At 35.6% G+C, this 12,147-nt stretch overlaps 1 protein-coding gene across 24 annotated transcripts in view; it reads right to left on the reverse strand.

The window, feature by feature from the left end:
- Positions 1–12,147, reverse strand: part of EVI5 (ecotropic viral integration site 5) — an 85,646-nt gene that overhangs the window by 35,174 nt on the left and 38,325 nt on the right. For all 24 annotated transcript variants that reach the window (XR_012674507.1, XR_012674504.1, XR_012674503.1 and 21 more), the window contains 5 exons: positions 11,278–11,412; positions 8,986–9,126; positions 8,291–8,449; positions 6,414–6,560; positions 950–1,045 (listed from right to left, as the gene is read on the reverse strand). Coding sequence is in view for 19 of the 24 variants with exons in the window: in XM_075156288.1 (XP_075012389.1) it covers positions 950–1,045; positions 6,414–6,560; positions 8,291–8,449; positions 8,986–9,126; positions 11,278–11,412 (678 nt within the window). In the remaining 5 variants the exon portion in view is untranslated. The remainder of the gene's footprint in view (positions 1–949; positions 1,046–6,413; positions 6,561–8,290; positions 8,450–8,985; positions 9,127–11,277; positions 11,413–12,147) is intronic.

Consider the following 12,147-nt stretch of genomic DNA (forward strand, 5'->3'; position numbering starts at 1 on the left):
CATTAAATTTATTTGTACATTCTATATATGAAGAGATGAAAAAGATGCAAGTAGTTGAGAAATCATAGGGGAAAAGAAGGCTTTGACATAATACAGTAAAATCATGACCTTGAAAGAAAGATTTCAGAGGGAAGACAGACACTAGCAATACCATTTAAAAAAAAAAAAAAAAGGTAAACTATAGAGTAACTAGCTCGTAACTTAGGAATAATAACCAAGAAAACCTTTCCAGATAGACACAGCAAAATTCAGACAGGACAACAGTATATGAGTATAGGAAGGACACACTAGAGTAAGACATCGTGATTTCTCAAAGCCAAGAAAATATAAAGAACAGTCATTTATGGTTCTCTCATCAAGGAAGCAGTGAGTTCACAGGACAGTGAAAGCTCCAAAAGGGATTGAAAGCATAAGGAACAACACAGAGGCCAAAGGATGCATCTTCAGATCCTACAGTGACATGGTATCAGTAAATAACATTTCTGGTTTCAAGATTTACATAAAGGGAGTAAGAGTTTTACAACAAATCCTTCAACACTGGTCATAGCCAGAAGAGTAAGCACAAAAAAGAATGGTTGCTGGAATCAAAATTTGTGCATTTTTTTGGGGGCAGAGGATGTTTTCAATCTCATCTATTAATTGGTAAAGATTACCAATTACAGGACAAAAAAGAAATACAGAAGTCAGAGTTTATATGAGTGTTGCCTGTATCATGGTTCTTGTACTGAAGCAATTATCAACAGCTCAGAAGTATGCCCATAAGACAGATTTAAGGCCTTTCCTTACAAAGGAGGTACATTCAGCAATATAGCATTGTCCCACTTTGCAAAGCAGTGCCTTGTATTCACAGTAGGTTAATAAGGAAAGAAAGTGGAGGAAGAAAAAAAAACCCACAAAGTACAAAAAGTAATCAGTATCAAGTTACACATTTAATGCCATCACTTGTTACCTGGATTTCTAATTCAGCAATATGCTGTTGGAGTTCAGCCATAGCTGCAATGCGGTCTGCCTCACGGAGCCGTACTGCCATCACTTCTTCTTTACTCTGAAAGAAGTAATAGATTGAAGCTAACAAATACTATCAGTTTCAGCTGATAAAAGACTGTGCACTGCTTTTACCCAAAATCATGTATGTAAAGAAAACTTAATACATTGCTGTGTGAAATATCATTCCTATTGATAAGCTGTATTCTAAAGAACGCAAGTTTAATTTTAACCCATAGAATTGTGTAATCATCTAATATCAATTCTGAACTATAATAATCTAAAAAAATCTGTGTAGTTTTGAAAACATGCTGTTATCAATTTCCAGGTCCAGAAAACAGCTGTCTTGTGTTCCAGAAACATTATATTGTAAATTAAGAGAAAGTATCAACATAACAACAAAAAAACAACTCGCACTTCAACTTCTGGCTTTATATGTAAAGAAACAGCAAAGCTACACAAGAGTTACTTATTGCATCATTCTTTTTGTCTAAAAAAATAAATTTTAAAAAAAACAAACACAAAAGCACAGATATTCTCAACCTCATTTAAGATTTGCAAGACAGTTTAGAATAAAATTCTAATGCCCATAACCTACAATCAGACTCCCGGTGTAAGTTTAACCTGTAAGTTTGCCTATAAGCAATAGACAATTTGAGTTTGGAGAAGAGAGAGAAGGAAATTTCCTTATTTCTGTTTTACAAGGCAAGTCCTCCAGACTTCTGAGCACAAAACAATTAATATTATATTGTCAGCAGCTTGGTACAACCACAGAGGGAAAACAGTGATAGATAATGAGTGAGCAATACTTTCAGCTGGAGTGCAAATAATTCTGGGGAAGAGACAGACTAGGCTCAGGTACACCTACTTTTATGGCAGACTGGTGTAACTCTGCATACTGTAGTTACTGTAAGTCAGTTCCAGTATTTCAGTTATTTTTATGTGTGCTTCAAACTGATAGTACTTAACCACCCTTCATTAGACAGTTTAGCTGAGACTGAATTGAACATGCCAAAGCTTATCTATAGTAGCTACTTGAAAACATGCTGTTTGTTTGAAAAAAGATCTCTTTAATGAAGGTGCGTCTTCTACAGCATCCAATTAACAGCATTTGTAATCAATGGAGTCCATTTCAGAGGAATCCATCATGTGCTAGCCAAAGTTTAGCCATTATTGCTAAATTCTGCTGCACGATTGCTCAAATGAAGCCAAACCCACAAGTCCACAGGATTGCATGTATTTAACTGAAAGCTAAAGGACAGACTGGCTTGGTTTGACTTTGGTATCTGAGATGAGTCAATAGTGTTGCTCTAGATGGCACTGATGCTTTATCTCCAAACCAGAGCATGTTCTCAATAATTACCACAAAAGTTGATATGGTAGGAAAGACAAGACTGGTGCAGGGCACCAATCTTATGTTGTAAATTCTTTAGCAAAACTGATTAGACAGATCAGTGCTGTGTTTCAAGAAACAATTTGAAATTAAGTCCTTGCTGTAGAAGCAGTAGTCAGATTAAGAGGGAAAAACATAACAGTACACACCAGTGACAGAAAACAATTGCTGTATAGGTGGTATGAGATGCAACTTGCTATAAAAATTTTAATTTCTGCTTATGTATTTTAAGCTATCCTTTAAAGAAAAATACAGGCTCCAGAAATAATGTACCAGTTCTTTCTGCATAGAAAAAACAATTGGGGAGCTGAAAAATCCAAATATGTCTTTTTTGATAGACCTCTTCAAGTAGAAGTATTGCTACCTAGCCAAGTTGTAGTGACAGAAATAAAACTAGAGCATGATTTCAGACGACTTGAAACAATAGGGCGAAAAATCAAACATCAGTTTCTAATGGAATCAGGAATAACAAACTTCCTAGATTTAAGGAGATGCAAGGTAGAACTTTTAAAAATATTTAGTGCTACAATAATTTAGCATTTGTCTGTACTGCTCCATGACATTACCTGAAAGATTACTGAAACTTTCTTCATCAGTTTTGAATACAAAGTTGTTGTATCAGTAACATATTAAATAGCTTTATTTCAGGTATTTACACTGCAGTACTGTCTTTTCAATTCAACCTACCTGCTATTATCTGTATTGCAAGCCAAATCTAAGTTGGTAGCAACACTATTTAGTAAAGTTACAGATACTGAACCTACTTCTAGAAGGACTGTAAGTATGACAAGTCCCCTGTTATTGCTGGAGGCTAGCCCTTCACACTTGTAACATATGCCTTGCATAGTAGTCATAGGATATGGTGGTTCCTTGTAAACCTAGTTAGTATAAACAAAGCCAGTAATGTTGCACGGTTTTGGCTTGACAAGCATAACAATGTTGTTCTTACTTTAAACTTCAGCTTTTTTTTTTTTCTTTAAATTCACTTTAAAATTAAAATCTCATTTTCCTCACACAGTGAAATAACCTTAAACAATCCCAAGCAGGAATTTCCTTCATTTATTGGGGTATAGAGGTGGGGAGACAGGAACTTAAAATAGTCTCTTCTATAACAAGAAAGTGAAAGCATTTGGCATGAATCTTAGATTAAGCTAAAAATCATGCTTCCAGTAGTTTGAATGTGGAGAGCAAAGGACAGGAAACAGAATGACAATCCTTACAAATCAACTGTCAAAGGACAATGGCTTTTTATATCCTCTCATTTTTCACTTAACTGTATATTATCGTATAGTTAGAGTTTGAAATTGAAAAGCTTTTCATGAGTTTGAAACAGCAATAGGAAGTTCAATACCAAGTTATGTCCCATTTAAGGAGCGGGAGAACACTTAAACTTGTGTATATTGTTTAACATGGCTTAATTTTTTTAATGACACAGCATTCTTATTAAATCTGTAAAACGTTGTTGAATTGTTTGTATAGATTATTAAAGAATGAAGTCACAATGAAAGTTCATGACAAATGTCAGAGGTAGAGGGAAAAAGGAATATGAGGGGAAACTACATTGAAGAAAGGTAGTTTCCAACAAGTTAAATGTGAGCATCGGTCAACACAGCAAAAAAAAAAACAAAACAACTTGTGTATTTAAACAGTACAGGAGTCTATATGGTATTATACTAAGCCTCATCCCAAGAAGTCACAGCCTAGCTCACAGTTAAACAGTAGAACTCCAGGTACTGTATATGCATCAGATTGGTAATATTTCTTTTTATATTATAAACATCAACTTGGAAAACATGTTACAATGTAAACTGTAATCTTTTTCCTATCAGTGACTGTAAAACAAGGATCAGGATCTAATGCTACTGTATGTCAGTACCGCTACTTCACTGGGTATTGACCACTGCTACTTCCAGAGAATCTCTGAAAAATATAACTGGTGCTCTGTCTATTATTATCACACTTCTCTCTAACCCACGTTAGAACATAACTTTCCAAGCAAATTATCCCAGTGAGAATAGTCATGTATATTAACTCATTAATCAGGTTAAAGACATATTACTCTTTTTATAGTCAACATAAAAAACTTCAGAATATTGACTAGACCCTCTCAATCTCTTAAGGATTAACGAGGACTTTCAGTACCAAAACCAAATAGAACAAAAAAGTTATGGATTATATGAAACATGTCACCAAGATCGTGAATACTTAAAAAAAAAAAAAAAAGAGCAATAAGGATAATCTCAGCATTTTAAAAAAATAGCACTTAGGAAACCAGTGATTATGGTAAACAAAAAACAGTCAGTAGAAGCAATTTCTTCTAGTTAAGATTCAGTGGCTTATTTCCTAAAAGCTTGTGATGGAGTTTGATGAGTCAGTAGAAGTTACATCTTCACTGCACTTTAGATTCAGATTCCATTGGAAACAAATGGAACTGGCAAGACAGCAAGAAAAATGAAAACCTAAAAAACCCTGAAATACCTGGAGTACATCTCAATTATTTACTGTTCTTAGATTTCTTTAAAATGGAACTGAACAACAACAAAAATCAGCTTCATTTTGCTGAAAGAACTATAAGGCAAAACTAGAAAGAAGTTGCCAATTACAAATTACACGCTGTGGCTTTGAGTAATGAACACAAGATCAGAGTTTACTACACAACTAAATTGGCTAGATTTATGCATTACCTTGGAGACATTACAAGAAGAAATTAAAATCTGTAAAAACTGAGAAGTGTGATATTATAACAAAACTATGCATATTAATAGGATGTCATTTCATCTCCAGGCTAAGTGACAATGATAAACTGGTCAAACTACACTCTTGATTCATATTGTTCACAGAAGCCTTTGATGGAATTGCAGCTAATGCAGTCTTTGATGTATATATGGTGATACAAGCAAAATGCATGTATATTGGATAAAATTGAAAAACAAACACTCAACCAATAACAGTGTTCTGCATGAATGAGAATAGAAACAAGCAGTGCACATAAGAAAAGGTTTGGTTACATTAAGGGCAAAACTAAGATGTGATTATGAACAACAAATTACATAACAGCATCTGCTCTCAAGTGGCAAACTCACAGCCACAGTTTAATAAATGGTAGTCTGATTATTCATCTCAGTACTATTTTTAACATACTAATAACTATCCTATTTAGAAATTACTGACTGTTCAGCTCTAGCTGATTTTATAAAAGACTATTCATACATCTTTTGGAAATAAGATTTAAGTAGAAAGTTGTTTTCATGTGTCTAGCAAATAATGTCTTAACTATTGTGATTTGTCAACTAATACTGCCCTTTTTTGAAGTAAGTATCAGTAGCAATTTCAGGAAAATTTTCATCCAAGTTAAGAGAAAAAAGTTTGAAAGACTTATTTATTTCTTGTCCATATTAAGTATGCACAAGTTATGAAGACACAAGTTATTAGTAACTGGCTATGGATTTAGTTACAAAATTAACTAATTAAATCTGAGATGCAGACATTAGGTTGGGCTCTCTTCTGTGCATTGACAGTAATAAAAATAACTCTTGCCCAGTGTTTTTGGGCTGTCCCCTTAAAGTCCAGTTACTGTTAGGCAATGACTACTGTAACACTCCCTTCTGTACACCTCTCCATTGAAATACTACTTTTACTCCCCTTTTTTTTGAACCTAAACTAATTCTGCAATAATAGTCAGTGCTGAAGTAATGAACCTCTTCTGTCACTAAAGACAACCAGAGTACAGTGATCAGAATCTGTTGTGTAAGAGTGTCTTTTTATTTTTATATATTATACACAGAAACTCTTCTAGTAGAACCACACTTTAAAGTAAACATTTATCTTTGTGGGACCACAAAGCAGCTCTGTCAAAACCTCAAGTGATTTTGTGAGATGGTAAATTCAAGATGATATTGTCAAATCAGTAAAAGAAAGTTTTGGTTTTGTGATTTCTGCTTCTCAGTTAAGACACAATTCTATCCAACAACAGCGGACAAGACTAGAAAGTACACATATATTAGCACACAAATAGTCTATTCACCATGTTATTTACCTTGCATTCAATCTCTGCTTGTCTACGTTTTGCTTCGTTCAACTGAGCAAGAAGTCCTTTGTTCTGTGCAGAAAGATACTGTACCTTCCCCTGTAGGTTAGTAACCTCTTGCTCTGCCCTTCGTAAATGGTTACTATTGATCTGATTCTGAGATTTATGACAAAAAAAAGGAAAGAAAATGCATATTAAGGAAAGACCTTTGATATTAATTTAACTCCCTGAAGTCTGACAAGAAAAACTTATAGATCATTTATTATAGAACACTTTTGATGAAAAGGCATTCAGAATTTTCTAACTGTAATCAGAAAAGTTTGCATGACATTTGGTTTATGACCAGGATATTCAAATTGTTCTTAAACAACAGATGACTCATTCTAAGAACATTATTGCGAAGCTCCTGTACATCTGTTTTTCCCAATCTCTTGCTTAGGTAAGTCAAAGATTTTATGAACTTGTATCCCAACTACAGCAACAAGCTGATACATCCAAGAAACATAAGGTATGTCAGAAATAAGACATGCACATTTCTCCATCCAGTGAATTCCTGAAAATAACATGGCACCTTAATTAAGATCAGTGCATTAGTACAAGTCACACCACATTTATATGAAGTTGTGCATAGACCAGTACACAACACAAGAACCATTGCATTTCTGTCAAATGATAGCTAAACAGCATAAGCATATACAAAGACTCGATGCATAACACTCAAGTGAGAAGTACCTAAAGGTCTTGTGCCTTTAATACATGTAGTCCAGACAGCAGGATACCTATGCCCCCTACTGACTAAAATAAATACACAGATAGGAAAAAAAACCAAAACAAAACAAAAGCACGTTAACTGTAGTGAAACAGTATTAACTCTTCAATGAAAATTTTAAAAGTTAAGACAAGAGGAAACTTTTATTCAGTTGGTATAGAAAAAGTGGTGCCTGTGTCAGAAATAAGCCACCATATGCCTTGCAGTTAGCTCATCTCTCTTCAGTAGCACATCCTTACGTGCTCTGCTAGTTTCTGGGATTGCTGAAGCTTGTCAAGTAAAAGGTTTTTTTGTTTGTTTAGCCTTTTGGATGCATAGGTCTCCTTCAAGTAACAGTTACATTTAGCAGGTATTTCGTGGGAAGATTTCTTAAAAGTCTGTTACAAATTCTTCTCAATCAAGAGCACATTGTGCTTATTGATTCAGTTGAGAGTTCGCTAATGTAATATTAACTCACCAACTTTAGTGCACTTTCATGTCAGATTTGTTTGCTTAATAACAACTTATTCCCTAGTTACACAAGAAAGATCGTGGCAGGCAAGTTTTTTTTGTCTTTTCTGCACAAAATCTCAGCAATGGTGAATCATGCTTTCTCTTCTGGCACACGAAAGGTAAAGCTTCTGCTAAAAAAACCTGACAACATGCAGCTGTTTCGCTGAGAGTCCACAGTTTAGTAAACAGATTCATGACCTCAGTGGATTATCTAGTATAGACAATTTCACCAGAAGAAGGAAAACACTGCCATTTAAAGAATTACAATGACTATTATCAGAATCATCAATTAGGTTTGTGAAATTTGTAACACCTTAAAAGTACTTTTGTTGTTACACCAGTTACAATTTAATGAGTTAAGATTCACACGCATTCACAGAGTCTACCAATTAGTCCAAATGAGAAATGCAGACAGCTTAGTCCTGAAAAGACTAAAGAAGAGACATTAAAGTAAGTTGGACTTTATGGACTAGATTCTCCCTCCTAGTCTAACAGCATTAAAAAAATCACATTTTGGAACTGAAGTCATGCCTGTAGATGGTAAAAGATCATCACCAGGTATCTACCATTTGATAACAATTTGCCAGCATTCAGCTCAATTCACACATGCTGTTCAGTAACATACCTGTGTTTCCATCTCCATCATTCTTTGTTTGGTCTCTTTCAGTTCAGCCTGAGTTTCTGCTTCTCTCAATCGGACTGTCATCAGCTCATCCTGTAGCTCATTCACTGTGTTTTTTCTGGGAGGATCTTTCCATCTTCCAGTGGTACGAGCTAGATGACGCTAAAAAAAATAGCATGCTGTTGCTGATAATGCCTGATCTTTCCGGGTGTTCCCTTATTTCATTTAAGGTTTCAGAGTTATATGGGGACAAGTTGCTGTAGTGCTGCTCCTGTTTGTCCTAAAAACTAGAAACCCATACAAACTTCCTAGTTTTAAGAATAGACAATAAAAGAGCTGAAGACAGTCATTCCCAACTACAGTAAGTCAGTGAATTGCAAGTTTATCATGAGACTTTTGCCTATTTCTACCCTTTACTAACATTTAGTGAAGCAGGAATACTGATCAGGTACTTCCTTTCTACCAGAATGGTTAGCTGGTAGCACAGGCTGTCTGCCATCTATAACAACTAGGGAACAATTTCTAATGTACTTGTGAAGTAAAGTTTCTTGTGGCAGTTGCATTTAAAGATTTTCTCACCTCAGTGGCTTGGTCCACAATCACTAGTTTCTACTTGATCTCTACATTTCAAAATTTCGTAGCCTTTTGCTTTATCATCATTCATAGAAAATAAAAATTAAGTGTATTGCTACCCATACCTGCCAGTGTTCCTCCAAATCTTTGACTTGCTGCCTTAGTTCTTTGAGGCCCATCAGAGCTTCTGCTTCTCTTAATTTTACTGCAATCAGTTCTTCTTGTAGTCTAGCAACATTTTCCTCATCAGGGAGAGAGCTGTTCCTCTGCAACAAGGACCATCCTCTTAAATATGTATTTGAATAAAATTGTGCTTAGTGAGACCCACTCCAAGAACATGGACATGGAAAGATAACTTTTATTACTAACCAAACTTTCTTAATTACACATCCCTTGCAAAATAAAATCCCTCAAGAATCTAAGTTCCTGGATATAGCGAGTGTGAATAAGTATCTTCCAACTGCCAACTACAGAAAAAAATTGACAAGGTAGTTTTAGGTATTCTGACTTCCAGATTTCCCCGGATGGTATCCCTAACAAAGCTTTATTTACACTATTTTTTGTAAATGATCAAAAATATGGAGAGAAATCTGAAAGATTTTGAGCTAGTTGATAAAAGTAAAGCAAATGAGGAACTGAAATTATACCTTTAGAATTATAACTTTTATTGACACTTACAGGAAAAATAATAAATGGAAATTTATTTTTTGGGAAGTAGGTCATCTGCCTTTGAAAAGGAGAAAAGATATGTTGACAAAGGAACCATCCATTAATATTTATAAACAACAACCAGTCAAGAAAAGATCTTACAGATGAAAGTGCATGGATGTTTACAAAAACACATGAGGAAAAAGTGGAAAGACTAGAGAAAGCTAAACAGAAAACAAGAGAACACATGGCAGGAGTGACCTGAGGAAAGTAAAACAGTGACAAAAGTGTAATAATGGAAGTCTGGGAAAGAAACAGAGGGGAGGAAGAAGGACAGTCTGCCTAACTACAATATCCCTACATCAAATCATTGGACACCAAATACTCAAAGTTGAACTGTGCTTCATCACTTTCTACTGTATATCTCAGTAGTAATTTTCAGTAAGATGAAGTATTTTTGTAGATATGTAATACTGTGACAGTTGCCAGGTTTTTTTGAAAGTTAAGTACGTTATTAATATTAACAGAACACAGCAAAACAGCCATTTATTAGCATCTCTGTGTTTCAAATCATGGCCTCCAAGTATTGGCAAATATAGGAAGTGATAGCGTGTGTTTCTGAATGTTTACATCACTGTCAGTATAGCCATGCAAGTCAGAGTTTTCCCAGATTACATGACACATCATTAACAGCAGTAAAGAGCTGTATTTGTAGGCATTTGAGGGAGTTAACTTCAGTCACTTTCTCATGTGCATTATGGACACATTGAAATACTATTTTACATCTGAGTACACTGGAATTTCCACTGCTGCTCCAGTTTTTCTTCACATGTAAGTTTTCAGTGTATGCAATCTTCATGCTGATGAAGGTTAAATAAAGTAGTCTCTTTTTGAACGTTGAAAAATACCTTAGATCCTGATTTCTCACCAATGTTCAGTACAGTAAAAACTACCACACTACTAGCCTGTCAGACTCCCATCAAGCCCCTCAGATAATTAAAAGAGTAAAATCTTGACTCCAATGGGTTAATCTAATTAGCTAGTAAGTTCTCGCCACGTTCCTGAGTATACAGCTCTTTAAAGTTTCCATGAAGAAACAATTTCCAAAGCCAATACAACAGGATCTGAAGAGCGTGCTTTATTTTAGGTCAATTAGTGAGTTTTTTCTTTCCTTTTTTCCTATTTTATTTTGCAGTTAGGTTTTTCTTCAAAGAAAGGTAAGTGTTTGACAGTTGGTTTGAGTACAGCTCGAACTCTGGCATCAGTAAGTTACATGCTGGGATGGCACCCAAAAAGCAGTAGAGACTTTGATACTATACAGTGGAGGTATTCTTTCCCTGCCCATAATGGGACGAAGTGGAAGGCACTCAAGAACTCAAGACCTGGGAACGGGAATGTTGAACTCCTTCCTCCTCATCTCCCAGACTATTTAGTTTCACATCACCTCAATGCTCACCCTAAGCCTACTGCTCTTGTTGCAGGATATAATTTTGAAACAATTGATGTTTATTGTAAAGACTCCACCAGAACCCAAGTTTTCCACTGCAGTGGGCTTCAGAAACAGGAGAAAAGTGATCTGTTCTTCACAAACCTTTCCCAGTGCAAGCAGATCTTAGTTTTTTTGCTATATTAACTTCAGGTTTGACAGGCATCTTGCAATCATGAAAACATAGAAGAGAAGATTCTAGAGCACAATTATGCAAAGAATTACAGGGAGCTGTATTCTGTTTCTAGTGCTATTTTATACAGAAGGTCCTGGTTTGATTTACCTTTTCCATCTCTAGAACTTTATCTTGCATCTCCTTCAGGGCACAGTGCGATTCTGCTTCACTCAGCCTGGCTTGGACCAGCTCTTTTTCCAGCTGTAGCACAAAGTCTTCACTGTATCGTGAACTGCATTTATGCTACAAAGTTTGCAGAAATATGTTTAGTATGAAGCACAGATGGTTTGAAAGGGCCAGATTTGGAGTGAAAAGTACATTCAAATGCTTAACATTAGGAATACTAGCTTGAGATCACCAGAAGTGCTTACCTTATACAACACTACTAACATGTCCATCCAGGCTACTAACAATAAGAACCCTAATGCTATGCCTCTCAAACAACTGTACCTCCACACAGCTAAATGTGTAAGACCAAACTGAGACCCCCTATTACTACTGATGAGCAACAACTCACACTTTTCTCTCATTGTTACCCAAACTGAAAAATTCTCAGAGGAACTGATTATTTTGTGATATACAGAAAAAGATGCTTAGGAAAGACTAACTAATAACAAGGTTAATACATGTATCTCTCTTGATCCCTGCTCACTTAAATTCTGATTCAACATAAGCCTTCCATAATCTTGGATTTAAAATAAAGCCATGTATGCTTCAATGCACAGTCACTTCAGTTTGCCCCTTTCTTCCACTCCAATCCTTGGCTCTCGTTTGCTCACACTATACCTATTCCTTCCGAGATTCTCTTCTAGGACAAGCCCTATGGATTTACGAGAAAAATCCAGGCACAAGTAGCAGTATAGCCCCTTCTAGACAAACAGCATAGGCCCAAGCTACAAAGAAATTTGGTTCTTTTCATACAGGACTCACTCCAAGACTATCCGCAGCCAGCTTTGCACACCCAAACACATTCCCTCA

The sequence above is a fragment of the Calonectris borealis genome, chromosome 8 (assembly GCF_964195595.1).
Source record: "Calonectris borealis chromosome 8, bCalBor7.hap1.2, whole genome shotgun sequence".
Taxonomy (NCBI): domain Eukaryota; kingdom Metazoa; phylum Chordata; class Aves; order Procellariiformes; family Procellariidae; genus Calonectris; species Calonectris borealis.